Consider the following 26,923-nt stretch of genomic DNA (forward strand, 5'->3'; position numbering starts at 1 on the left):
CAACAGGAGTAATAATAATAATAATAATAATAATAATAATAATTTGTGTCCCAGGCTCTCCCAGAACTTCACTAGAATGATGTATAAGCCCCCCCAGCCCGCCGCCTGAAAAAATGTTGTTTGTCTTAATGGCATTCTTTTAACTTCTCTCAAAATCCTCACAGATGTTTTGCTTCAATGGGACTCTCCAGATTTGCTTTGAAATGTGGTGGCAGATCTAATTGTGTTCCTGGTTCCTGCCGAGTAATTAAAGGTGCCATTTTGCGCTTCCTGTTGCGCTTTAATTTGTTGCCTTGCTTCCTCTGCTCTTATGCCTTTAAATGGCATGAAAAGATAAGGAACTGCCTTTCCTCCCTTAACTGATACAGGACAAGCTGCGGTTAACGGCATAGGAAGAGGGGCAGCTTTTTTAAAAAAAAACACCAAACATTGGCAATCTCTCTGCCACTCATCCAATTGTTGCTTATTATTCCACAGCAATGGCCAAGACTCTCCCAGTTGTGTGTTTACAGTGGGGCTCTCGAAGCTTTATAATAACCGCAAATGTCAAGGTGCAAGGCCCCAGAAACTGAATTGGCACATCACCAGGGGACTGGGAGCCAATTCTGGGACAAAGGACCAGGTAATTCGCTTCCAGGATACCTGGTTTTATCATTAAAACATTACACCGTGAGCAGCGTGTGACATCTCCAAAGGACCTGTATTTGAGTTTTACCGGTATTTACTTGCTGTCCCGGTTTCCGATTTGATCCCAGAATGTCCCTATTTACGGCGTCCCTATTTTCATCAGATAAATGTTGGTGGGTATGGAACTAGGGGACCCCCCCAAGCCAAGGCGATAAGTAACTGTACACTACTTTTAGAAGACAGCTGAAGGCAGCCCCAAATGTTTAATGTTTTATTATGTTTTTATATATGTTGGAATCTTCCCAAAGTGGCTGGAGCAACCTAGTCAGATGGGCATAAATAATAAAATTATTATTATCATCATTATTCTGGAATAGGATGTCCTATTTTCATTGCAGAAATGTTGGAGAGTATGAGGGTCGCCGTGCCACCAAAGACTTCCTGAGCCAATGCTTCAGCTTCAAACCCAACCAGCCTTTGCCCCGCCCACCCTGCTCTGTGATGTCATTGGGACTCATAGTTTTCTAAGGAAAGGACGGAGCCAGCAACTGCCCAGCTCACTTGGGGTGCAACAAACCAGTCCCTCCAAGTGAAGTTGGTGATGGATGGGCCCAGCTTCTCCTTTCCCTCTTAAGCGGTCAGTTTCCTTCTTGCTGTTTGTGGGTAGCCAGGGGATATCCTGAGTGGTTATTTCCTTATAGTGTGCACAAACACAAGAATTCTCATGACACAAAACCATTCTGAAACGGACATTGCTCCTCCTCAACTCTTGCAGTGTTGACTCTAATAGCTCAGAGCAGAGGAAAACACTTCACACAGAGCTGTGACCACTGTTCTTTTACTATTAAGGTGCTCATATTCATGTCCAAGGCCCTAAAAAAAAAAAAAAACCGACATCAGCCCCAAATATCTGAAAAACAGCCTCTTTCTCTACAGACACTCTTGGGTGTTAAGATTGTCAGAGGTGAGGGGTGAGGGTCCTTGGGCAGTTTTGTCACCCTCAGAAGTTCAGAGGGTAGCAGGACCAGGAGAGGGCTTTCTTTGTGGTAGCCCCTCAGCTGCAGAATTCCCTCCCCACAAAGGTGAATCTTCCACCTTAGTTATGTAGTTTTTGTTGAATGCTAAAGATGCAGCTATTTGCCCTGGCTGTTGACGTCTGAGCTATATAGTTTAGGACCCACCCTAGTATCTCGATTGTAGGATGTTTAAACTTTTTAATGCTCTGTTTTTTAATTACTGTAGTTGTTAAATTGTTGTAACCTGCCCTAGGATCTCCTGGTGAAGAGTGTGTGAGAAGTCATAAAAGTATTACTAATCGTCATCATCCTCATAGCAGCAATATCGTATTTTATCTTGTTAAGTTGCTTTGATATTTTCTTTTTTGCAAAAAGCAACAAATGTAAACAACAACAGCAATAATGCTACCCCCATCTTGCAGAGGCCCAGCTTGCCTCAACCAGAAGGCAGACATTTAAGTTTCTCCATTCCCATACTTTTCCAGCAGAGATTCAGCAGGGCATCCTTGCTTTTGACTTTCAGGTGTCTCTTGAAGGCTTTTTTTTTTAATGCCCACAGGTCTATGCAGTTGTTTAAAAGTTTTATTTTGGTTTAACGATCTTTCGGTACTGCTTTTTAAGTTTTCTCTTTACAGTACACCTCCCTGATGTCTTATGATAGGGTAATACTTTCATAAACAAGATAAACAAAAAGACATATTGCAAGCCCAGTTTTGAAAAATGACTCCAAGAGTGAGCATCCCATAACAGATACCTCAGAAAAGGGTCTCCGCACCCCCACAATACATCCCATCCCAATTGCTAGAATGGCCTCCCCAAGTAGGTTTAGGTGCTAAGTTAAGGCGCTTCCGTTTTGCTTGGAGCATCTTGGCAGAACACGGATTTTCAGAGCAGGGACCTGATAGGATATTCATATTGCATTCCTGTAATCACTGTTTTATCTGGGGTGTCTCATTGTTATGCTGCTTCTGTCGTTTTTATGATTTCTCTTTTAAGATTCTAAATCTATTGTTATGGTGATTGTCTTGTGCTCTTTTTTATGATGATGATAATGTTATTTATTATATTGCCTTAAAGTGATTGTTCTGTGTTTTTAGCGTGAGCCGCTTTGGGAATGTGAGCTTGAAATGGGAAATGGGCTATAAATATTTGAAATGACATATAAATACAAAACAGTCCCTTGTCACCAACCAGTGGCCCAATACATTAATGGGGCTGCTTCTGCTAGTCCATGCTGGTTGATCCCTGCTAATGCTCGTGATTTTATTTAATTCATCATTGCTGCGCCGACAGATGACACAGGAACCTTTGGATTTGCCAGCCGCTCTGGTTAGCTCTTCTTGTGTCACAGGGCGGGAATAAAAATAGCTTAAACAAATAACTAAATAAATAAATGGAAGGCTTTCTAGGCAAAGGGTCCAGCTGCAGTAAGTGCCTTGTGTTATCTCTTTCTCCTCTGTCTCTGTCTCTCCATCCTGGAAAGCTTCCCACAGTTTTCTTGGCTTAGTTGACTTTTGCGCAGATAATGGTATAAAGTTCTTGCTGTTATTTCGAAGGAGAATTTAATACATTTGTGCCTTATCTAGCCTGGCTAGGACAAATGCAGTTCCCACGTGGTTATGCTCAAGGTTATAGCAACAACCAAGTTACCTTGTACTCTATAATACTTGAAATAAATGGAAGGAAGTTTCAGGGGTGGTAGGCTGGTAATCTCAGCAGCAAAACTCTCATGCTCTCAGGGAAAGGGTCATACAGACCCTCCCCCCCAGGTGTCCCTATTTACCAGGGACAGTCCTGGATTTACAGAAGCCGTCCCATTTTCTGATTTTATCCCAGAATGTCCTGCTTTTCCTTAGGACACCTCTATTTTCATCAGAAAAATGTTGGAGGGTATGGAGTTATGCAACCCCCCACCCCACCCCAAGCCAAGGAGATAAGTAACTATACACCCTTTAGAAGACATCTGGAGGCAGCCCTGTATAGGGAAGTTTTTGAATGTTTAATGTTTTATTATGTTTTTTATATATGTTGGAAACCACCCAGAGTGGCTGGGGCAACCCAGTCAGATGGGCCAGATGGGTGTGGTGTAAATGTTGTTGTTGTTGTTATTGTTGTTGTTGTTAAATAGGATGTCCCAATTTTCATTGGAGAAATCTTGGAAGGTATGGGCAGATACATGTATCCCCACACCCCAAAATTTATCACACTGCTCTCAGCCCAAAATGGTTGGCATCCAATCCATCTTAAAACTAGCGTCATATATGTACCATTAACTGTGTGATCTACAGACCTTAACACACTTTAAGTCCACTTATATCCACACTGTAAAAGCGAAGTAAAGCAAGATAAAAGGCAAAGGTTTGGATTCGTGTCCAGTGAGTGAGCAGCTATATATTTACCCAGTTCAGGAGTGAATTACCTGAGTAACCCCTGAAGGCTGCAACCCCCATACACACATTACCTGGGAGTAAGTCTCGCTGAACCCAGTGAGGCTGATTTCTGAGTAGACATGCACAGGACTACACCGATAAAACGCGGAACTTTGCCTACATACGTGTGCCAGCAATTATTTAAGTTTAGCCAACTGCGTGGTGTTCTCTTCTGTATTACTTGAGTTACGATGTTGGCCAGCACAGTCTCCTTTGCTTGCATGAGTAGCAGAGAATCTGCAGTAGCCTCCTGTGTGGAAGGAGCCCAAGGTTTCCAGCTGGCTGCTTGGTTTTCAAATGCCAGCCTGCTTATATTTTGCTGCTCGTGAAAATGAGCCCTTCTAGATAAGACCAAGGCCACGTTCACTCCATACACCGAAAAGCCCTATGCTACCACTTTAAACAGTCATGGCTTCCACCAAAGAATTGTAGGGGGGAGAACATAAGCTCCAACATTTCTCCAATGAAAACAGGGACGTCCTAAGGAAAAGCAGGACCTTCTGGGATGAAATCAGAAACTGGGACTTAGAAAATAAGGACACTTGGAGGGTGTGGAAGAATTCCAGGTTTGCTAAAGGTGCTGAGAGAGCTGTTAGGAGACCCCTATTCCCCTCACAGAGTAACAATTCCCAGAGTTCCCTGCGAAAAGGGATTAGTTGTCAACAACTCTGGGAATGATATCTCTGTGAGGGGAACAGGGGGGTCGCCTAACAACCCTCAACATCCTTAACAGACTACAGCTCCCAGGATTCTTTGGGGGAAGCCATGATATATCCATGAGAGGAATAGGAGGTCTCCTAACAATTCCCAATGCCCTCAACAAACTACAGCTCCCAAAATTCTTTGGGGGACGCCATGACCTTGTAAAGTGGTACCATAGTGCTTTCAACTTATGGTGTGAATGGCCCCCACTATTACATCTAATACAGCAGGAGTAGCCAATTTGATGCCCTCCACATGTTGCTGGACTATAATTCCCATCCCTGACCCCTGGCCATGTTGACTGATGGGTGCTGGAGGCTGACAACATCTGGAGAGTACCACACACTGACTATCCCTACATAACACAGCAATCTCCTTCCCATGGCAGCCAACCAAGTAACTCCAGAAAGCCCACAGCCAAGGCCTGATGGCAAGTCTTCTCTCATCAGTATTCAGTGTAGGGTACCAGATGCAAAAGATGACAGAGCGCCAGCTTGTCTTGCATGACAAGCTACACCTGCTCAAATTCCCTCTTCTAACATGAACAACTTGCCCCTTCTGCATGACAAGTGACACCCTTTTCAACGCAGTTATTACAGGCAAAGGAGCACAGTTTTGCTTCGTATCTGGCCACTCCAGCCAAGATTGGTTCCTTTTGCTTGTTGGTTTCCTTGCTTTTGCCACTCTGTCTGCTCTCTAGACCCGCCCCCCCCTCCTGGCTCAGAGCCCCTTTCCTGGTCTGCACCTGGCCTGGCGTGCTGCAGGTATATGTGAATCTCCTTCAAGAGCCAGAGAGGGGAGTGACTAGTTAGCAGGGTGGGCAGGTGGCAAACCGTCTGCACAACTGCTACGGGTGCAGGAGCCTTGTCCGCTTCTGTATCTGGTCACTCTGGCTGCTACTAGGAGAAGGGCTGTAAATCCGTCGCAGGCAGGTTCCACGGTTTCTGGTTCAATCCCTCACATCTCCAGGCAGGACTGGGAGAGCTCCTTGCCTGAAACCCTAGAGAGCCACAGCTACTCAGTGTAGACCAGGAATGAGGAACCTACAACCCTCCTGAGGTTGCCTGACTACAACTCCCATCACCCCGACAGTTGGCCATGCTAACCGAGGGAAATTGTAGTCCAGCAATATCCAGAGGGCCGCAAGGTCCACCCCACCCCCACCCCCACCGGTGTAGACCACACTGAATTATGCTATACTGGTGTAACTCGGTATAATGCAGCTCCCTCTGTACAAGCCTTCTCCTCCCAAGAAGGGATGGGTGGTTTACACAACTGGGGCGGTTTGTGTATCATGCCAGAACCATTTCACCCACAATGTGCTATGCAGGGGGGAACTGTGAGGGTTTGCTTATTGGGGCACAGAGTGAAGTGACTTGGATTCCTGGCTTGGACAAAGTTTCCATCCCACCTAGAGCGGCTGGGTGCAAAAGAGGAGAGGGTTCTTGTGCCCTGAATAGTTCTGATGAAGAGGGGATTTCAGAAAGGAGAGCTTGCCGTGCATGCTTAAACCTCCTGAAGTTTCCTCTACTATGCAGCTACTCAAGGTGCCAAAGTCCTGTCTCCTTTTGCGCCCGGTCAAGGTAATTCAGTGGCACACGGACGCTGAACATGGGAACTCCAAATAACTGTTGTTGGTAAGAACCACAGACAGACCCATCCCCATCCCAGCCAGCAGCCATCACCTCATCTGGGGACAAAACAGTCAATGAACTAGGAATGGGGGAAAGCTGTGTGTGGACCTTTGGATGCCGTTACGACTCCAACTCCCCATCAGTTCTAGCCAGCCTGACTGTCCAGGACCGGGGCAATATCTTTGAAACATAAATTACATTTCTTAACATTCCTAAGCTAGCACAGCTTTGCCTGTTTCCATAATGCCTCTGTCCACCACAGAAAGCTGCTTTTCCTCTAGGATTCGCAATGGGACAACCCTTTGGGCACTGAAGGGTCTGAATTGAACCATTCAGGGGTGAAAAACACCATGCTTGGGGTCCAAATGCAACACTAAAGGCCTCTCTGTTTGGCCCTCGGAACGAGGGCCGGCCCACTTATGAGGCAAGGTGAAGCAACTGCCTCGGGTGGCAGGATCCACAGGGGGCAGCAGATCTCAATGCAGATCTTCATTACCTCCTTGTTCCTGACATAGTTCTTCACTCATTCCCTTGTGGAGAGGGGGCAAGCATTTTGTGGTTCACCTCAGGTGCCAAAATATCTTGGTCTGGCCTTGCTCAGGACTCTTTGCAGGTCACATGACTCACATCCCTTCTCCCTGCCAGACCCCACCCCTCACTGGCCTGCTTCACCCCTTGGGTCTATTTGTCTGTCTGGAATGTGTCCTTGAACTGTGATAGTGCCTCTTGAAGGAGAAAGGTGTGCGAGCTTGTGTAGAAATTAAGTCTATTGTACAAAGGAAAAATGTACACCCGCTCCTCTTTTGTCTCTGGACCTGCCCACCGCGGCCATGTGGCCCTGGGAAGGTTCCCCAGAAGAGAATATGACCCTTGGGCTGCAAAATGTTCCCCACCCCAATAGAGGGCTTTAACTATAGAGACGCTAGGGACCAGACTGGAACAGCAGTACCACTCTGCAGAGAATCAGGGTAGCTCTCTATTTACTACAGAAGCACAGCCCATTTGTGACTTTTCAGTCGCAACGGGCTTACATTACTTTCTAGAACATGACTCCCTTGTTGCACTCATGATGGAGGGGAAGGCATTTCTGTAAAATGAACATGTGGAACACACGGCATCTGCTCCCGAGATTAGTACCTAATGCTTTTTTTTTTTTTTTAATGTGTTCGTTCCCCTGAAGACTGTTTTGGCTCGTCCAGTGTTCAGTATGAGCAAAAAAATTGCACCAAGGTCATTCTTAAGAGTCATTGTGGTCCAGCTGCTGGTCCTGTAAGGATGGGAAGGAAATGTCAACTCTGGAAGTTTTTGTTGTGGGAGGCTGGGGCCAGTTTTACTTTCATTTCTGAACAGTTGCGGACTTTGTTCCCCAGAGCAAAGAAACATTTGAAGGGGAAAACCTTTGTGTGATGTGATGTGCGTGCATGAAGAGTCAGGTTGTGCAAAAACTTCAGCAGCTTCCCTGCGGCAAGTGAGGCCAAAGGTCCAAGTGGAAATTCCCCAGATGGAGAAATCCGATCTTCACATCGCTTCAGGGGTCATGCCAAAATCTCAACATCTCAACCTTGAGATTTGATCACAGATTCTGCCCCCACCCCACCCCGCTCTATTAATCTCACTGCTCTTTGCCCAGTTTTCTTGAGAGGGGCTGTCATAATCAGACCCCCTGCCCTTTACTGGAGGAGGGCGTTCCAAGCCTATCTGCTTGCTATGCTCTGAGAATGCTGCGTCTGCGGAAGTTAAACGGACAAACAAAGCAATTTGTTACGAGGGTCCGGTTCCGAAACGCGTCCTCCCACCCATATCCAACAGGCCCAGCCCACCAGGGGAATTATTATAGACTGCAAAAAATAATAAGTAGCCTGCAGTTACAAGAAGTCATAGACTTTGCGTCGTCGTACCCCCACCCCGTAATTTCCCATGCGGAGAACAACCGCCTGGGTGTCACCATCGGACTCTCCTGGTGTGTGTGTGCGCGCGCGGGGGGCTCCCCAAATTCTCAGACCCATCGTGCCCGGCCGCCCCTAAGATTGTTCAGCTCCTTCTCCTGTCGGCCGGCTGTGAGAGTTGCGGTTGGCCATAAGAGTAGGAGAGGGAACTTTCACCCACCGCAGCCGCTTTTGCGCTCTGGTGGCGCGACTATCCTCCCCCGCCTCGGCAAGAACTTAGAATTTAGAATCGCGCCTTCGGTTAGGGACGCGCCAGCAGACAAGCTCCAGCACTGTTGCGCCGGCGGGTGACCGGTACTGGGGCAGAGAGAGACGCAGGGTGCCCTGCCCAGCTACCTTTCACTTCCCGGCTGCCTTCTCTACCCCATCCCCCCCCTTGCCCCCCCCCCTTTCCCGTCGCACTTTCTTTGTGCCTTTCGTGTTTGAACTTCTTTACACCCCGACGGATCTCTGTGCGTGCGCGTCGACGGAGCTGCGTCTTCAGTTCCTCAACTGGCCGCTCCGGTTTAGTTTGTTATTAACTTTTCCCCCCACCCCTTTGGCGCGGGCAACAAGTACAGAGACGCCTCTGTCTCGTAGGGGAAGAGACACACAGAAAGAGAGAGGAAGAGAGAGGTTGGTGCTTGGTGCTCAGGGGAAGCAGAGGTTGGGGAGACGGTTTGTTTCGGGGGTGCGTGCAGAGTCGCTTCTAGCAGCCAGTGCGCCCCACCTCTTCTGTTAAGCTCGGCCGGTTTCCCACGCGCGGGTGCGAGGCTGCTAAACGCGGTGGCTTTCTCGCTTTTTCCCCCCCTTTAAGGGCGAACCAGGAAACGGAGGAGGGAACTTTCTCATTACCCAAAACAGAAGGCAAGCAGGCAGCAGGGCGACGATGGCGCAGTTTCAACAGAAGCTCTTCTGGCTGGTGGCGGCTGGCCTGGCTGTGACCCTGCGCACCACCCAGGCAGGTGAGTCAAATGGCACAACACTCGCGAAACGAGGAGCCGGTGCGGAATTCACTTCGCTGGCCCACCTTTTAAAACTGCCCCGTGCTCCTCCTGCCCCTTTGCTTTGGGAGGCCACGGTGGTAGGGCGGGTGCTTGGCATGCAGAAGGTCTGGGAGGGGGGGTTAAAACCCCGGAATCTCCATTTAAAAGGACCAGAGAGCAGTTGGTGGGATGTACCGTACATGTCTGCCTGAGACCCCAGAGAGCTGCTGCCAGTCAGAGTGGGCAGTGCTGAGCGAGACGGACACATATGTAGGCATTTGATAGCAGCTTGACATTTAGCAGGCAAAACCTTTTGATTGATTCCTGTTAATTGAGCATTCACTCTGCAAGTGTTATTCCACACTGCAGTTTTGGGAAACTGGTCTTGTTGCACAAGAGCACTAATCTCATTTTAAGTTGTACAACCTGAATTTGCCAGTGGGTAACCAAATCCAACCTGGAAATAGCGAGCGCCTGGGAGCTTTTCTGGCTTGATTTCTGCATTTCACATTGTTGCCCAAGGCCTTGCGAGAAAGAGCTAGCAATCTTCTTTCCCAGTCTCACGAAGGTTTAGTTCTGCTTCTGTGCGGTAAGACCAGTTGGGCTGGGAGATCTTGTGCGGCAAGGGAAGAGCCAGTCCACCCCAGAATCGGCACTGAAAACCGAGTTTGTAATTAATGAAAGGACGGAGAGAGGATGAACAAGAAGTGTTTTGTTGAGCCAGCTGTATGGTCACCTGCACACTGCAGACAACACACTAATGCGTCACAACGCAGAGTATGGAAATCTCCAGTGTAGTGGCCAGGAGACTTAACACACACAGCATACCTTTAAAGCACATTCAAAGCACTATTCCCCCTGAATAACCCTGGGAAACGTAGTTTGTCAAGGGTGCTGGGAATTGTAGTTCTGTAAGGGACAAACTACCATTCCCAGGATTCTCTTGTGGTGGTGGGCAGGGGAAATGGCCTTTGAGTGCATTTTAGAGGTATGGTGTGTATGCAGATTGTGTTACGACTCAGAAAGGTCCACTTGAATCTTAATAATAATAGTAATTATTATTCTATTATTTATACCCATAAACTCTTTTGACTGCCTTTGACAAGCCAGTCTGTCCCACCCACTGTTACCACCCTCTCTAGAAATTTGGGGATCGCCTTCCTTGCAAGATTGTTGTAAAGATCACAACTGGATGCAAATGCTAAATATTGCTGAAAGAGATTTTCGGGCTCAGGCCTGCCTGGGTGCTCGTAGACATGTGTGGACTGGCTTTGGGATCTTGGAGAACGGATCTAGGAAGTGTATGCAGAGTCAGGCCATGTGTCTGTCTGTCTGTCTCAGTATTATTCATGCTGACTAGCAGCAGCAGCAGCTGTCCACAGTTTCAACAGGGGTCTCCTCCTCTCTCTGCCTGACTTTTGAGATACCTGCAACCTTTTGCTTTCAAAATAACCTTCTTAGCCACAAGCTGTGACCACATCTTTTAACAGAAGGTGCTGTGTGCATGTTTGTTTTGCCCCCTGGGTTGTGTCATGGGCCTATGGGACAAGTTCTGAGGTTGAGCCTCCGCAATCAGTAAGATTAGGAGGCAGTGTGGTGTAGTGGTTAGAGTGTCGAACTAGGATCTGGGAGAGACCAGGTGTTCAAATGCCCACCTGGCCATGAAGCTCACTGGGCGTCCTTGGGTCAGTCACTCGCTGCCTCTCAGGCTAACCTACCTCGTAGGGTTGTTGTGGACATTAGAGAACGGGGAGAAACATGTACCTGTATGCCACTGTGAGCTCCTTTGAGAAAAAGTGTGGGACAGAAATGCAGTAAATAAATAAATAAGAAAGATACGGTTTGGCGAAAGGGACACAAAGGTGTAGAAATGTTTGCATATATATAAGTAAACATTTTCCTTCCTAACTGAAAGCACCAAGCAAGGCTGCTTAAGACATTTAAAGGTTTCAGTTTCAATCTCTCTCTCTCTCTCTCTCTCTCTCTCAAGCGTGAAGTGTTGACAGTTAAAAACCTAAGCAGAAAAACAAGCATAAAATCACCCACTGAGGCTGCTCAGTACATTTAAATGAGAGTTTCTTCATAACGACAACGACAATGATTTTAAATTTGTACACCACCCTTCAGCCAAAGATCTCAGGGTGGTTCAAAGCACAGAAATACAAAACGAAAACACATAATAAAGACCAGAACAAACCCATAACCCCTCCCCAACCAAAATGAAGGACACAAAAAGGTTGTCAGTCTAGAACAAAAACAGAATGAAAAATGGCCTTTAGCAACAAACAAAGAAACCAAGAAAGGAGCCAACCAAACTTCATGGGGCAAGGAGTTCCATAATCTCCCTCTCACCCCTTGTATCCAAATGCACTTCGACCTTAGGAGCAGGAAGGATGACACAGAAGGAAGTCCACACCAGACATTTAAATCACTCTTATGCCCCCCCACCCCACCTCAAAGGAACTTGGGAGCTGTAGTTTGTTGCAGGGACTGAAAGTCTTTAGGAGACCCTCACAGATCCACAATCAACTACAGTTCCCAGGATTCTTTGGGGGAAGCCTAGGCTTAGATTTGCCATCCCAAAATGTACAAGGATTACATAACACAATCCACAAGAAGGGGCCTTTTCCGCAGGGGCTCCCTGTTTATAAAATGCTCTCCCCGGGCGGGGTGGTTTGCCTGGTGCCGCCTTCATTATACACATTTAGGCGCGAGGCAAAAATGTTCCTCTTCAGCCAGGCCTTTGGCTGACTGACATCTGATGCCCTTTTAAATGTGCTGCGGAACAGAGGACTATTGGTTTGTTTGGCAGGGGGTTGGACTGCATGGCCCTTGTGGTTTCTTCCAACTCTATGATTCTATGATTCTATGTTTCTGTTCTTATTTTTGACATGTATGTTGTGCTGTTTTGCTTTATATTGTAATTTTATGTTGTGGACCACCCTGAGACCTACGGGGGTAGGGCGGTATACAATTTTTTTAAAATAAAAAAGGAGATGAGAAATAAGAAGTGGGTGCCGGAGCTGATCTAGCCAACGAGCTTGGGAGCCACTCCGCTGGCTCAGAGGGTGGTGTCCTCTATCTCATGCCATCCCCTCTTTTACAATTCCAGAGGTCTCCATCGTCCTTCGCAGCGACCAGGAGGGTCCTGTCCTTGAGGGCGGGAACGTGACTCTGGAGTGCCTGGGCGATGAAGGAGAGGAGATGAGCGGATTCACTTTCCAGAAGTACAGCAAGGTCAGGATAACTTCCAGGTGTAATTGCAAGACAAAGCAGCGAGGAGGGAGATGGGCGGTTTGCTCAATAGGAGGCGCTGTGCTGCGGTCGCAGAACATTTGGTTGCAAATTGTACACCCAGAGTGGCGCCCAAAGATATTTCCTAAGTTCAGGTGTGCGTGCTGTTGCTTTTAGGTATCCAAAGTGGGCCCCATCCACGCACAGCGGAGGAGCAATGCAAGTAGGACGAGTGGCTGAAAGGTTTGCAGAAGTAGAACGTTGTTGTTTTGAAAAAGCCTAGGGCAGGAGATGGGGAAATCCCAGGGCAGCGCAAGGGAGGCTGAGCATGCTCTGTGCTGCGGCTGCTGAATGCTGACTCACTTGTGGCTGGAGGGGGAGCAGGGAGAGAGAGAGAGAGAGAGAGAGAGAGAGAGAGAGAGAGAGAGAAAGAAACTCAAATATGGAATGTAGTAGACAGGCTCCTGATCAGCAGAACTCCATTCTGCAACACCCCCCTTTTGGACTTTCTAACAGCCAGGCCTTTTGCTCAGGGAATCTGGGAGTGGGGTTGTATTAGCTATCCTAGAAGCGTGGAGTTGGAAAGGGTCCCATGGGTCATGTAGTCCAACTGTATCTGTCAACTTTCCCTTTTTTGCGGGAAATTCCCTTATTCTAGCACCGTTAGAAAAGTTGACAGCTATGGCCATTTCCCAATGCAAAAGAAAGGAAGGTTGACAGCTCTGAGTCCAACCCCCTGCAATGCAGGGATAATCACCCTGACCCGATAATTCTCAGTACTACTTCACCATGCTAAAGTTCCCAGGCGTCTTTGGGGCACAACCGCAGCAAGACCAGTATAAAAGGCAACACCCTAGATAGCTCAGTCGGTAGAGCATGGGACTCTTCATCTCTGAGTCATGGGTTTGAGCCCCATGCGGGGCAAAAGATTCCTGCTATGCAGGGGGATGGATTAGATGACCCTCGAGGTCCCTTCTAATTCTACAGTCCAGTGGTTCTTAGGTGGGCAGGACCCTTTTGCCAGGCCTCAGATGGGCAAGTTTCAAGTAAATCTCAGCCGAACTTCATGTGGTGGGTAGCATGGTAGCATGTATATTGGGGGGTGGGGTGGGGAATGGCAGAGACAGAGAGAGAGAGAGAAAGGCGACAGAAAAAGCAAGACAAAGGGATGGCCCCACTTATCTTCTGCTCTGATGTCACCTACATTGGGCTCCAGTCCACCTTAGGCTCCAGCCCTACCGTCTGCCAATGTTACTGTATCCCCAGCCCCAAAGGATTGCCCCAAATGTAATGTAGCCTGTGACAGCTGCCCATTTCTGACTCAGGCAAGAACAAGCTAAGGACAGAGGTCTCAGATTGGTAACGTAGGCGGGGCACGCACTATACATTTAAAGCACGTTTCCCACCCCTGCAAAGATTCCCGAGAACGAGAACCCTTGTGGTGCTGCAATTCTCTGCACCCTTAGCAAACAACAGTTCCCAGGATTCTCTCTCTCTCACTCTCTGTGGTTTGAATGTATGGTGTGTGCAGCCATACTAGTAAGGATTTGGTAGGATAAGAACCATGTGATAGTATGGGCAAGTATATTTCAGAATTCGTCTGGACCCAATTTTGTTGCAGCAACATCCCTCACGGAACCTGAGGAATTGTACATTTGCAATGCGGCTGGTAATCACTTGTCCCAGAATCCATGCTCTTTGAACGATGGTTCTCTCCTACCCAGCCCACTCAAGTCTCTCGGTTCGCAGCCCCTACCTATTGTTCAGGGGTCTGCAAACTTTTTCAGCAGGGGGCCGGTCCACTGTCCCTCAGACCTTGGGAGGGGGGCTGGACTATATTTTGAAAAAAATAATGGACAAATTCCTATGCCCCACAAATAACCCAGAGATGCATTTTAAATAAAAGGACACATTCTACTCATGTAAAAACATGCTGATTCCTAGACTGTTCACGGGCCGGATTAGAAGTTCATTGGGCCAGATCCGGCCCCCAGGCCTTAGTTTGCCTACCCATGCTATAGTGAAACAGGTTTGTTGTGTGAACATGCTGCTCATGAGGAGGAAAGGTCTTTGTAGAAAGGCCTTGCTAAACCCGAGCTGCTCACACGTAGACTTTAATGAAGAGTTCTGAAGGAGGTATTTTATGACAGGTGTTTTGTTGACTGGATTGGGAATGGGAGGCTGCTCTAAGCAGGATTGGGAGAAGGAGATGGGAGAAATGGGGAGGCCACAGCTCAGGATTAGGGAGTGTCCAGGGAAAACAATAATCAAGGCCACCAAGTGGCCACTAGGGGGCACTGTTTCCAGGAAGTAGAACCATGCCCCTGCAGCTGCTGGGAGTCAAGATGGCAGCAATTATAACAGGGGTTGGGAGCCTTTTATCCCCCAGATGCTGCAGGATGACAGCTCTTTTATTTCCTGACTGCCTGTTGGCCATGCTGGCTGGGGCTGATGGGAGCTGAAGCCTAACATGATCTAGAAGGCTGCAGATTTGACATACATGTCAGGAACATGTGGACCAACTAAAGGAACCTTATTTTTGGCTCCCTTTGCTTCCTCGCTCAACCGCGGTGCAGCTGCTCCGATTGCCGTGTGCCACCCTAGACTCCAAACGCAACGCTTAACAATGGCCAGGTCTTCCACCAAAATACCTTAACGTTCACTGAACGGCCCCAAAGTGTATTGAAGCCCATGTCGGTGTGGCTTGAGTGGCGTGGTGCTCGGAAGGGGAACCTGCGCCGCCGCCAGTTGGCATTTCGGGTAGCGCCACTTTGCAGAGGGCATCGACTAATGCGAGGCATTCCCCTCCCTGTTGCAGTGGCTCCACTCCTGGATCTCCCTCGACAAAGCCAGCGAGATGCGCTGCTGGTTTTACGACGTCAGCGTCAGCTACGACGACGGCCGCCTCCAGCTGGCCATCAGTGGACTCAAATCTTGGCACGCCGGACCCTACCGCTGCGCCGGCTCCAACGTCACCAGCAATGCCTCTGTCTCCAGTGAGCTGGACCTGCAGATGGAATGTACGTGGGAAAGTGTCTTCCTTCCTCTGGCCCCTAGTGGGTGATGGAGAAATAGCGGGTGGGGAGGATTAGGGGGGGCTGCCTTTGCAACTGGCCTTTGGCAATTTGTAGGTAACTGGCAGAAGTGTAACCTCTTGCAGGGACTGTTGGTGCCAGCCCTGCCCTTGCTCCCTTAGCCACACACATCCCAGCTGTGGCCATGGCCTTTCTTTAAGGAGGAGTAATAAAAAAGAGCACTCCTGAGCACCAACAGAGTGCTTTCTAACTTATCCTGAGCACATGCGACTTGTCAACACACATTTAGAATATGAATGCCACCCGCACTTAGCACACAGGAAATGCTCAGCCCTCTTTTGATGGCATCCTGAGCCCATAAAATATTTCAAAACTTTTCTTCTTCTTCTTCTTCTTCTTCTTCTTCTTCTTCTTCTTCTTCTTCTTCATCGCTTACATCACAGATGTTGTTATTATTATTTTATTTTTACTTATTAAATTTGTATACCGCCCTATACTCGTGGATCTCACAACATAAAACCACAATATAAAAAAACACAAAATACATCATAAAAATGACAATGAAAACAACACAACACATTTTAAAGGGGCATTAGATGTCAATCAGCCCAAGGCCTGGTTGAAGAGGAACGCTTTTGCCTGGCACCTAAAAGTGTATTACGAAGGCGCCGTCTCAGCCTCCCTGGAAAGAGCATTCCACAAATGGGGAGCCACCGCAGAAAAGGCCCGTTCTCGTGGTGCCACCCTCTGGACTTCTCGAGGAGGAGGAGGCACACGAAGAAGGGCCTTGGAGAATGATCTCGGGGTCTGCGTAGGTTCATATGGAGAGAGGTGGTCCTTGGGGAATTGCAGTTTAAGGCTTTATAGGTCAAAACCAGCACTTTGACTTTGCCCAGAAACTAATTGGTAGCCGGTGCAAGTTGGACCGGTATTGTTGGACTCCAATCCCCCATCAGATTACTTGCCCCCCCCCATGTAATGCCCACTCAACTACTTCAATCTGTGGAAATGGCACATTTACAAGTGCCACATAACGTTCTACACTTGCAAGGAGCTGATCCTTCAGTGTGGCGCCACCTGCCCTTTGGGACTCCCTGCCCATTGATATTAGGCAGGTGACTTCGTTGGGCTGCTTTTGGCGCCAGCCGACAACGTTTTGCTGAATCGAGTGCATCCAGACATGTAGATTTGACGTGCATTTTAATACGTTGATTTTATTTCCACCATGCGTATTTTTAAAACTGCTGATCTTAAATGCAGAAAAGAATTAAGCCAGCTTGTTTTTAAATATCTGGTTTTTATTGGCAATCCTCATGCATTTTTTATGCAAACCACTGAAGAGCTTTTGATGATTAAGTGGTACGGAAATCCTCTTTGAAGAAAATCAAATGAGCCCAACAGCATCTGGAGTGCCACAGGTTCCCGACCATTGGCTTACTGTGATACCCTTGTGCCACAGCGAGAGTCTGTCCTGGTGCTCTGGGTCTTCTTGATTTAACCACAGACTGGTGCATATGTCAAAACAAAATCGAAAATTCTTTCTAGTAGCACCTTAGAGACCAACTGAGTTTGTTCCTGGTATGAGCTTTCGTGTGCATGCACACTTCTTCAGATACACTGAAACAGAAGTCACCAGATCCTTAAATATAGTGGGGGAGTGGGGAGGGGTATTACTCAGAAGGGTGGTGGGAATGGGTGATAGGCTGATAAGTGTGGAAAACCTGTTGACGACTCTAAACGGCTGCAGTTAGTCTTGCAGGGAAATGCAAGGGGTGAGATGGCTAAAGATGGCTTTGTTATGTATAATGAGATAAGAATCCAATGTCTTTGTTCAAACCAGGTTTCTCCATGGTTTTAAGTTTGGTGATTAGTTGCAATTCAGCCACTTCTCTTTCCAGTCTATTTCTGAAATTTCTTTGTATTAAGACAGCTACTTTGAGATCTTTTATAGAATGTCCTGGGAGATTGAAGTGTTCTCCTACTGGTTTCTCTGTCTTGTGATTCCTGATATCAGATTTATGTCCATTTATCCTTTGGCGTAGGGTTTGGCCTGTTTGTCCAATATAGAGAGCTGAAGGGCACTGTTGGCATTTGATTGCATACACAATGTTGGAAGATGAGCAATTAAATAGTCCTGAGATGGTGTGTTTGATGTTGTTGGGACCAGTAATGGTGTTATCCGGGTTTATGTGGCAGCAAAGTTGGCATCTGGGTTTATTGCAGGCTCTGGTACCAGTGTCCATGTTGAGTCCTGTTTTTGTATTATTGTGGGTGAGGAGCTGTTTGAGATTGGGTGGCTGTTTGTATGCGATGAAGGGTCTTCCTCCCAGAGCTTGAGAAAGAGAACTGTCATTGTCTAGGAGAGGTTGTAGATCTCTGATGATGCGTTGTACTGTTTTAACTTGGGAGCTGTATGTGATGACTAGTGGTGTTCTGTTATTTTCTTTTTGGGTCTGTCTTGCAGCAAGTTCTCTCTGGGTATCAGTCTGGCTCTGTCGATCTGTTGTTTAACTTCATCAGGTGGATATTTTAGTTCTAAAAAGGTTTGCTGTAGATCTCTTAGGTGAGAGTCTCTGTCTGTAGAGTTGGAACAGATGCGGCTGTAACGTAGGGCCTGGCTATATACAATGGATTGTTTGGTATGTTTGGGATGGTAGCTAGAAGCATGTAGATATGTTTGTCGGTCAGTTGGTTTACGGTATAAGGTGGTGTCTATGTGTCCATCCTGTATTTTTATAGTAGTGTCCAAAAAGTGTATTTCTTGCATAGATTGGTTCATAGTTAGGTTGATGGTGGGGTGAAAGTCATTGAATGTCTTGTGGAAGGTGTCCAGGGTCTGTTGACCATGTGGTGCATATGTGTGCGGGTTTGCAAATTCTACAAACTTTGGTCCCAACGGAACAGTAAAGGCAGCGGCTCATTACCCACGTTCTGTATTTCCAGGCATGCATGACCTGTCATCAAGTGACAGCACATACTGAAGATCAAACCTTCAGGCATTTTCTGGTTGGGCCGTGGCAGCTCTTTCTGGAATGGGGAAGCCTCTTAAAGGTTGTCTCTCACTATCTAAAACATCTTTCCTGGGCATATCCCTGCAGCAGACCTTTTAAAACAAACAAACAAACAAACAAACACCACCTTCTTCCCAGGGAATCCTGGGAAACATAGTTCTGCAAGGCTGTATTAGGAGCACCCTTGCTAAAGGGAGATTCCCAGGACTGAACTGGGCAGCAATTTAAGGTGAATCTATTGGCACATATAGAGTTTTTATACGTATATTCTATCAGCAAAGCTCAATCAGCAAAAACTCTTGTTTTGCATAACTTGCACCTAAAACTCAGTAAAGAAGGGGTGAGAGAGTAACTAAAAACATCAAGAAAGGAAGGGAGGGGGGAGAACAAAAGAAAGGTACCTTACACCTGCTTAAGCCTCTCCTTCTGCTCATATTATTTTGCTAGGGAAAAAATGAAAGATTTAAATGGTTAACCAGGCTTGGAATTCCTAACTTTATGCCTTCATATAAAAGTTGCTTGAACCCGGTCAGGCTGGAGATATTTATAGCAAATGATTATGAAATATTAACAACAACGACAGAATATCAATAATGTGTCAATATTAGCCCTGGCATTTATTATTTATTTATTTTGTTGAATGTTTGTTGTTTATTCATTTTGTTAAATCTGTGTTCCACCCTTCGTTCAAAGACCACAACATATATTAACTTTTTAAAAAAAATGTTTAACGGTTTAAACAAATCAATCAATCAACGCGGGTTACTTGTTTACTCAGCAGCAACAGGGTCTAGGTGACAAAAACCCAGGGGTGGCATGATGATGATGATGATTACTATTACTATTATTAATAAAATCTCTCTCCTGCTCCAGATCTGCACAGCGTCCTCCTTGCTCGCACAAACACCTGGTGTGGGACAGTAGGAGATTCTGTCACGATGCTTGAAGGCAGTGACCTGCACCTTCAGTGCTCTGCAGGCGCTTCGAAGCCCCCGCTCTACGAATGGACCCGAGAGGTGAGAAGACCTTTAGATCTTTAGAGCAGGGCCAGGGAATCTTTTTCTGCCAAGGCCCACTGGCCAGCAGACCAGTTACTTATGTGTTATAAAAGACACGCTGCAACACATAAGGAAAATAGCACAGGGCTGCTTGCCAGGTGGAGAGCGGCGCGGCGGCGAAGCTGCCAGCACCTTCGCAAAGCTAAGCAGGGTCCGGTATGGTTTCAAATTGGATGGGTGACTGCGTGTTGAGATTCCTGCATTGGGTTGGGTGGGCTTGAGTATAGATGACCCTCAGCTCTACGACTCCGTGGCCCCTTGAACCCTTGGCTGTTCCTATTGGGATCCAAGAGGAGGCCTAGCCAAGAACGTGGGTTGGGGCTTAATGTAGGGGAGGGGAGTATCCAGGGACATGTGGGGTGCACCAACTCCACCCCCAACCCATGGGCGTTCATGGGGGATTTTTCCAGCGGAGGCCAAAGTAAAACACTGAACATTGGGAGAAAGCTAGAAAAGTGCCTGAAGATTTTGCTCATATCTCAGGCTTTGCAAATGCTGTAAACTATATATATAGTTTATATATATATAGTTTATATTATGTATATACACACATATATGTGTGTGTGTGTGTGTGTGTGTGTGTGTGTGTGTGTGTGTATATATATATATTTCCCGCAAAAAAGGGGAAAGTTGACAGCTATGCATAGGTGGCCATGCCTCAGCCTTCCTTTGTTGTGTAGGAAAGCGCCTCGTAAGGATGGTCAGCCTGTCAGAAGCTGCCTTCGCACCCAGGCCTTTAAAGCACGTAGCTTCCCCCAAGAAATCCTGAGAAGGCGTAGTTTGCCCCCTCTCCCAGAGCTACAGTTCCCAGCTGCTTGAGTGAACTACGGTTCCCAGGATTCCCTGGAGGGATCAATGTGTTTTATAAGTACAATGTGGGGGGAACGGGAACGGACAGACGGACGCAGCCAGACTTGTCCAGAAAGGACAGGGAGAAACGGATGCATGAAACATGTGCAAGGAGGACACATGTCCCCCTCCTGCGTTTAAGCCCTCGCATGTTCCCTTAAAATGCTTGAATAGGACTGAGAGCTATGCTAGAACTAGCCCTGAAGGGGGAGGCAGCTGAAATGGCACACCTGCCCCTTCTATTGGAGAATATAGTGCAATCCTGGAGAAAGGAGTCCTTTCCCCCCACTAAAAGTGGGCTTGCAATATCCTGACCCCTCTGTTCTTGGAAGAACCTACCCACTCTTTCATTCCAAGGCAGTCCAATGAGATTTCCGCCCCACAGGGAAGGAAGGGACCCCCCCCCCAGCCCCAACCCTCCAACATGTGCACCAAATGTTTTCTTTCCCCTTTTCTTAACAGACAGGGCATTTCCTGGAATCTGCACCCCCCCCACCCCCACCCCACCATCATTCGCTGCTGCTGAGGCAATGTTTGTCGAAAACCCAAGTCCATTGTCTCTTTCCGCCCTCAGCTCGCCTTATTTACACTTCCATAGTTCCACGATAGAGAGTGCTATTAAAGCCATTGTGCGTAAGCAGGGGAGAGCATTTAAAGGCGAAGCCGGCTCCTTGTCCAAACACAGCAGCTTTCCACCTGTGCATTTTGCTTCTTCATAGTCACCTCAGCTCCCCCTTGGCCCTGTGCCCATGTTAGCCTCGTGAGGTAAAACGCAGATCCAGGAAGCCTGTGTTTACCTCATCGGCATAACAGGCTGTCCTGCTCTCCGTTAACAGGAATCACCCCTCATAATCACAAGGTGAGGAGGAAAATGTTGGTCATACATATTTGGGGATTTGAACATGGATCCCCAAATGTGCACAGCCGACATTTTCCTCCTCGTTTTGCAATTTTTTTTGGGGGGGGTGTGTGTGAGCGAGTCCAGTAAGCAGACATTTTGTGCTGAGGGGAGCTGGAGGGGAAGGATACACTCCTTCTTAGAAAGACAAAAGGGCTGTCTCAGTTAAATCCTACTCAGGCTGGGCCTAAAGTTACTCATGTCCATTGTTTTCAGTGGGTCTACTCTGAGTAGGTCTAGCATTGGCTGCAACCCAAACTTCTATGTCGTCATTCTCTGCCCCTCATCTACTAGGACGCCTGGCTCCTCAGGGATACCCCAGCCCCTAAAACTATTACACACACCCTCAAAGTAAAAAACACACACTAATTTCTGAAAATTTAATTGCGGAAGAGGAGGTGGGGGACGAGTGGAGGCAGCATTTGACTCAGGTGTTCCCAGTGTTGTTAAAGGGTATGTTGTCAACTACTGTAAAAATACTGCAATAACTGATAGGCAAGTTAATCTTTATGTTTTTTGTTGTTGTTTTGTTTAAATGGAATAACTTTGTAAACCTATTGCCCACAACTAGGATTTAGGTTTTCACTGTTTAGCGTCCGCTTCTCTTGCCATGCCTAGTTCAGTGCTGAGTTTGCAAATGGCTGGAGGCTTGGATGTTTTAAAAAGTGCTCATAATTTTAACCGGGGGGGGGGGGTGTTTCCTTCCCTGCTCCCCCTCTTGCAGGGAGACGACTGGGTTCTGGTCTCCAGCGACTTGATGCTTTCCAAGGTGAACCGGGAGCAAGCCGGGACCTACACTTGCAGGGCGCGACACCCCACCTTGCCCCAGTTGACCAAGAGCAAGTCGATCCATCTGTATGTGGAGGGGAGCGAGCGCGGATTCACCCTCGGTGAGAACAACCCTTCTCCTGCACCCACGGAGCCCTGCCTGAGCCCACGTTTCGGAGGGCAAACTCCAGGCACCCCAGCGCCCTGGGCTGTGCCACCCGCTTCCTTCCTGAAGGCAGCCGGCACCTCCCTTGTCAGGGACCGTCTTCGGTCTTTACCCCCCAAGTCCTCTTTCTCAAAGAATCATAGAATTGCAGAGCGGGAAGGGCATGGAAATTCCTGAAATGCAGAAATTCTCCCTTTACTAACCCAGTAGGATCGCAAACTGATACAACCATAGCCCAGGCCCAAGTGCATCTGCAGCGAAGGAAAGCCCCGCTAGGTCAAGGGGCCTTGGGCATGTCTGCTAACAGGACCATTGGTAGCTGCTAAGCCACAGAAATAAACCGAGCCTCCATGTTTGCAGCTGTTCCCCAACAGAGACATGGAAAGTGTGGTTTCTAAGAGGAGTCCACACATGTCACCAACCTGCAAAAGCAGGTTCAAAGTCATGGACAGAATAATGTCCAGGTGGAAATTATTATTATTATTATTGTCGTTGTTGTTGTTGTTATTCATTTTTTTCTGGGGGGAAACTCACCAAGAAGTTTGTTTGTTTTTTGTTTGTTGGGGACCCAGTCACAGTGCCACACACCCCGCTCCAGGCAGTGGCTAAATGTAATATGTGATTACAGGGGTAGCCGAATTTTTGGCAGCAGTGCTTCAAGGAGCACTTTAACAGGAGGAAATTCTAGATTTTACTAACACACACCATACATCAGCCTATGAGTTTAAATGTTGTTTCTTTGTGTATATATATATTTTAAAAGTTTTTGTACGTGATTCTTGATCTTGCAATTTTATATGTAAATGCCTAATAAAGGTTTGATAAGGAAGGATTACAGTGGTACCTCTAGATGCGAACGGGATCCGTTCCGGAGCCCCGTTCGCATCCTGAGCAGTCCGCACCCCGAGTGCCGCATCTGCGCGACGTGATTCGGTGCTTCTGCGCATGCGCGTGACGTCATTTAACGCGTCTGTGCATGCGTGAACCGCCGAACCCGGAAGTAACCCGTTCCGGTACTTCCGGGTTCAGTGCGTTTGTAACCCGCGCCGTTCGCAACACGAGGTACGACACTAATAAACTCAAGCAGTCAATGATCAGGGTTTAAAAAGGGCCACAACTTTATGTGATTATGGATAATAGATGGATTTTTTTGGCTCAGGCATTGGGTGTAGACATTCCAGCCTCCAGACAAAAAAAAATCACAATTATTTAATTTTTAAAAGCTACGGGAACTCATTTCCTCTGAGTTCCTGATTAAAAAAAACCAATCTTGGTGGTGATGCTTACAACAACTACAAGTCCCCTCATCCCTGACCACTGACCTTGCTGGCTAGGGCTGATGGGAATTGGAGTCCACCCCACATCCAGATGACCTATCCTCCTTTTCTCAAGGGCTGCTGGTCAGAGGAGGCAGCAATGCTTCTGAATGCCAGCCTCTGGCAACTGCAAGAGAGGAGGGCGGCCCTTGTGCCGCGGGTTCTGCTTGCCACTTTGCCACGAGCACCTGATTCACTACCAATAACCACTGGCCTGATCCAGCAGGCCTCTTCCTGCACCCTTCGCCTAAGGTGCTGACCCGGCTTGCCTTTGTTGTGTCCGCCTTGTTCCCCGCAGAGTCCGTGCTGTCCCTTAGCACCCCAATGCTGGCCCTGGCTGTGGCATTGCCTGCAGTGCTGCTACTGCTGGTGATCCTGGTCTTCGCCTTCCTGATCCCCCGGCATCGGGCAGCTGCCAAGAAGAAAGCCGGCCTGTGAGTACCTTGCGGGGTTGTATTGCTGGGGGAGCTTGTAACCCTGCTGCAATGGGTGGGTGGGGTGTTGCTTCACTGTTAAAGCAGGAGGCAGGGAACAGATCAGGCTGACCGTTTTCCTGCTGGGGCAAATGTAGCAGCCAACCAGCCATCTCTCTCTCTCTCCCTCTGGTACCTGGGGTTTTCCACCTCCTTAGCCAGATCCTTCTCCCCAGGCTCCCTCAGCCCTCCTTTGCACCCCCAAGTATTCGTGCCTGGATGGAATGTGTCCTTGATTTCTTGCTTGCCTCTATATAGAACACAGAGAGGGCTTTGTGTGTATGAAACCTTTACACGCTGTGCAAAGGTAGCTTTTACTTTTGTAGCTCCACCCACTTTTGCCTCTGGCCCCACCCATCTCTGGTGTGCGGGGGGGGGGGGCGGGCAGGAGGAAGGAAATGTGGCTCTCGGGCTGAGAAAGGACAGCTCAAGCATCTTCCTTCTCTTCCTGGCTGCGCAGATATCCAGTTGCAGCCTAAACAGTGGTGGTTTAATTCTTCCTTCCTTGGGGCCTTTTGCGATTAATTAGTTCTATTAATATACACATACGGACAAACCTGTACGTGTAGAAGGAGTGTGAAAGATGAACCTCCCTCTACTGGACTTTTGTGTCACTCTAGGGCAGCTTAATTTCTTTTTAAAAAAAACCGTTTTGCACTCTTATCAAGTGATGGAGAAAATGGAACTCAGATACTTCTGTCCACCTTTCTCTTTCCAGGGAAGACTCCGGCCAGCGTACCCCAATCTACAAAGGCAGCCTGGAGTCTGTGCCTTCCTCCGTTGGAGATACGCATCCCCTGGTGATGTAATAAAGAGGCACAGGTCAGCAGAAGTGCAAAGGATGTATAACGCCACCCCCCTTTCCTGTCCATTCCCTTCCTTTAATCCAAAGGTCCACAGTCCTGGAAGGGCAGTTTTTCTGTCCTGGCATCCATAAGTAATAGCTGTGCAAATGCTCCCCCGTGTGGACACAGGAGGGTAATGCAGGCACAGGTTTCAGGCAAGGGTGAAATAGGAATGGCTGAATGAATAGGAATGGTTTGGTTTCTCATGGCACCCCACCATCTTGAATTTCCCCCTTTTCCATTTCCGCTAGAACACTTTTTTTTAAAAAAAAGAAGCCCACATGAAATTCATATGCATTTTCAATTATTATTCCTCTGGATATACATATTTTTGTGTAGGCTTAACTCTTAATGTGTGCCTTTGGGGAGCGTTGAAGTCAACTGTGTCAAAAATGTGGAGAAATCCGCTTCGTGTATTGGTTTGGGAATTGCATTTCTACCCTAATCTCCAATTTAAAGACCAGTTGGCCAGCCCTACGGTTACGGTGAGGCATTCACATGAGGCAGCAGCTGCTGGGAGGTGGGGCAGCAGCAAGGGGTCGGAGCTTTGTGTGCCACACAACACACCCATCCTCGAACCACTAAGCTACCCTCCTGCCCTGAGGTGTGATAGAGGGCACCATCTCATTGTCAGCAGTGAAGTAAAATTCAGTTTCCAGTCCAGTTAGTTCTGTACTCGGCAGTAGGAAGGCACCTTGTCGTTCATCTCAGGCATTTAAAACATCTCAGGTCCGTCCTCCTGAGTATAGCTTGGGCAGACAGATATAGCGGATCATGCCCTGTTCTTTCTCCCTCTCCTCTGCCCCAAATCTGCCTCCTGAGGTGCTCACCTCAGCTTGCCTCACACAAGGACGGCTTCACCTCTGCATGATAAGCGGCACCTGCCAGAAATCCCCTCCCCATTTCTGTAGAACCATTAAAATATACAGAAACCTTCACCTCATATGCAGCTGCTCGTACTAAGATGGATGCTGCAAGCAGCCCAATCCGTAACAGCGATTTAGCTTAAAAGACATGCACTCACTCACCGCGTTGCTACTTAAAATATCACTTCCTTGGGTACCTTTCCTTACCCTCCAGCTCTGGTTTAAATATTTAAGCAGCTGGCTGGATGCAGCCGAAGAAACAGATCCAGAATAATAGGAGAACTGGAAATGTAATGAAGGACCGCTCAAAATTATGGGAGTCACCGTAGAGATGGGGGAAGGGATCTGGAGCAACACATGGCTGTCATTGACTGTTTTCATTCTCAAGCCTTGTGTGAGTGGCAGGACCAGAGCTATTTTTTTTTTATGGGCAGGGGGCTTAAAAGAAAAAGAGGTGCCAGTATTTTTACCTTGGTAAAAATGTTGTAGGTCCCAGCACAAAATGGCAAGAAAGAGAAGCCGCTACTTTGTACTGGTCATGAAAGAAACACCATCACAAAAGAAGCCCTGGGTTTAATCCACACTTCTTTTTTCCCTGCTTCTTTTCCCCTGGGGGAAAACTGCTCTTTAGTGCTCGGTCAGAGCAAATGGCAGTTCAGATTTCCCTCGGATTGCTGTTTGTTCCGATGAATCGCTAAAGAGCGGGTTTTCCCTCGGGAAGGAGCAAGGCAAGAGGGAAGCCGCTTGGGCCTGTGTGCTTTCTAAGCATGGCACATAGGAAAGTGTGTGCGAGCCCCATGTGGCCCCTAAGGGAGAACCCCCCATTTGCCTGCAGTTGGTTGCTGCATACTGCATTCCATTGGAGATGGGAGGTGCCACTCAAAGTGGGGTGGAACTGTGCCAATGCTGTGGCTCGGCCCGCGGTCGTAAGATTTCACAACATCCTCAGCTCTTTTCTTCTCTTTTCTTTTCTCCCAGGGTGAAATGGATCTCCCTCCTTTCTTTTGTCACTTTCAAGATCCAGCTTCTTCGGAAACTATGGGATGGTGGGGATGCTAACAATGTACAGCGGTTGTTTTTGTGTA

At 47.7% G+C, this 26,923-nt stretch overlaps 1 protein-coding gene across 4 annotated transcripts; it reads left to right on the forward strand.

Annotated features, from left to right (window-relative positions):
• Positions 1-1,170: 1,170 nt before the first annotated feature.
• Positions 1,171-26,923, forward strand: LOC117051683 (basal cell adhesion molecule-like). Of its 4 annotated transcripts, none has more exons than XM_033158270.1 (9): positions 1,171-1,264; positions 9,151-9,298; positions 12,432-12,556; positions 15,372-15,573; positions 19,473-19,615; positions 22,129-22,294; positions 23,953-24,088; positions 24,846-24,949; positions 26,817-26,923. In XM_033158270.1, the coding sequence occupies exons 2-8, from the start codon at positions 9,223-9,225 to the stop codon at positions 24,934-24,936; spliced, it is 939 nt and encodes a 312-aa protein (XP_033014161.1). In that variant the 5' UTR covers positions 1,171-1,264; positions 9,151-9,222; the 3' UTR covers positions 24,937-24,949; positions 26,817-26,923. The 4 variants fall into 4 exon arrangements, with proteins under 4 accessions (XP_033014161.1, XP_033014162.1, XP_033014163.1 ...); XM_033158271.1 differs by lacking the exon at positions 1,171-1,264 and adding an exon at positions 8,835-8,858; XM_033158272.1 differs by lacking the exons at positions 1,171-1,264; positions 26,817-26,923 and adding exons at positions 8,869-8,969; positions 25,133-25,143.

This window comes from Lacerta agilis, chromosome 8 (assembly GCF_009819535.1).
Source record: "Lacerta agilis isolate rLacAgi1 chromosome 8, rLacAgi1.pri, whole genome shotgun sequence".
Taxonomy (NCBI): Eukaryota; Metazoa; Chordata; class Lepidosauria; order Squamata; family Lacertidae; genus Lacerta; species Lacerta agilis.

Excerpts from the sequence above, each read along its gene's own strand:
- LOC117051683 (XM_033158270.1), top strand. The coding sequence starts at position 9,223 with ATGGCGCAGTTTCAACAGAAGCTCTTCTGGCTGGTGGCGGCTGGCCTG. Across the intron at positions 9,299-12,431 it reads CCTGCGCACCACCCAGGCAG|AGGTCTCCATCGTCCTTCGC; the intron begins GTGAGTCAAATG and ends TTACAATTCCAG. Across the intron at positions 15,574-19,472 it reads GCTGGACCTGCAGATGGAAT|ATCTGCACAGCGTCCTCCTT; the intron begins GTACGTGGGAAA and ends CTCCTGCTCCAG.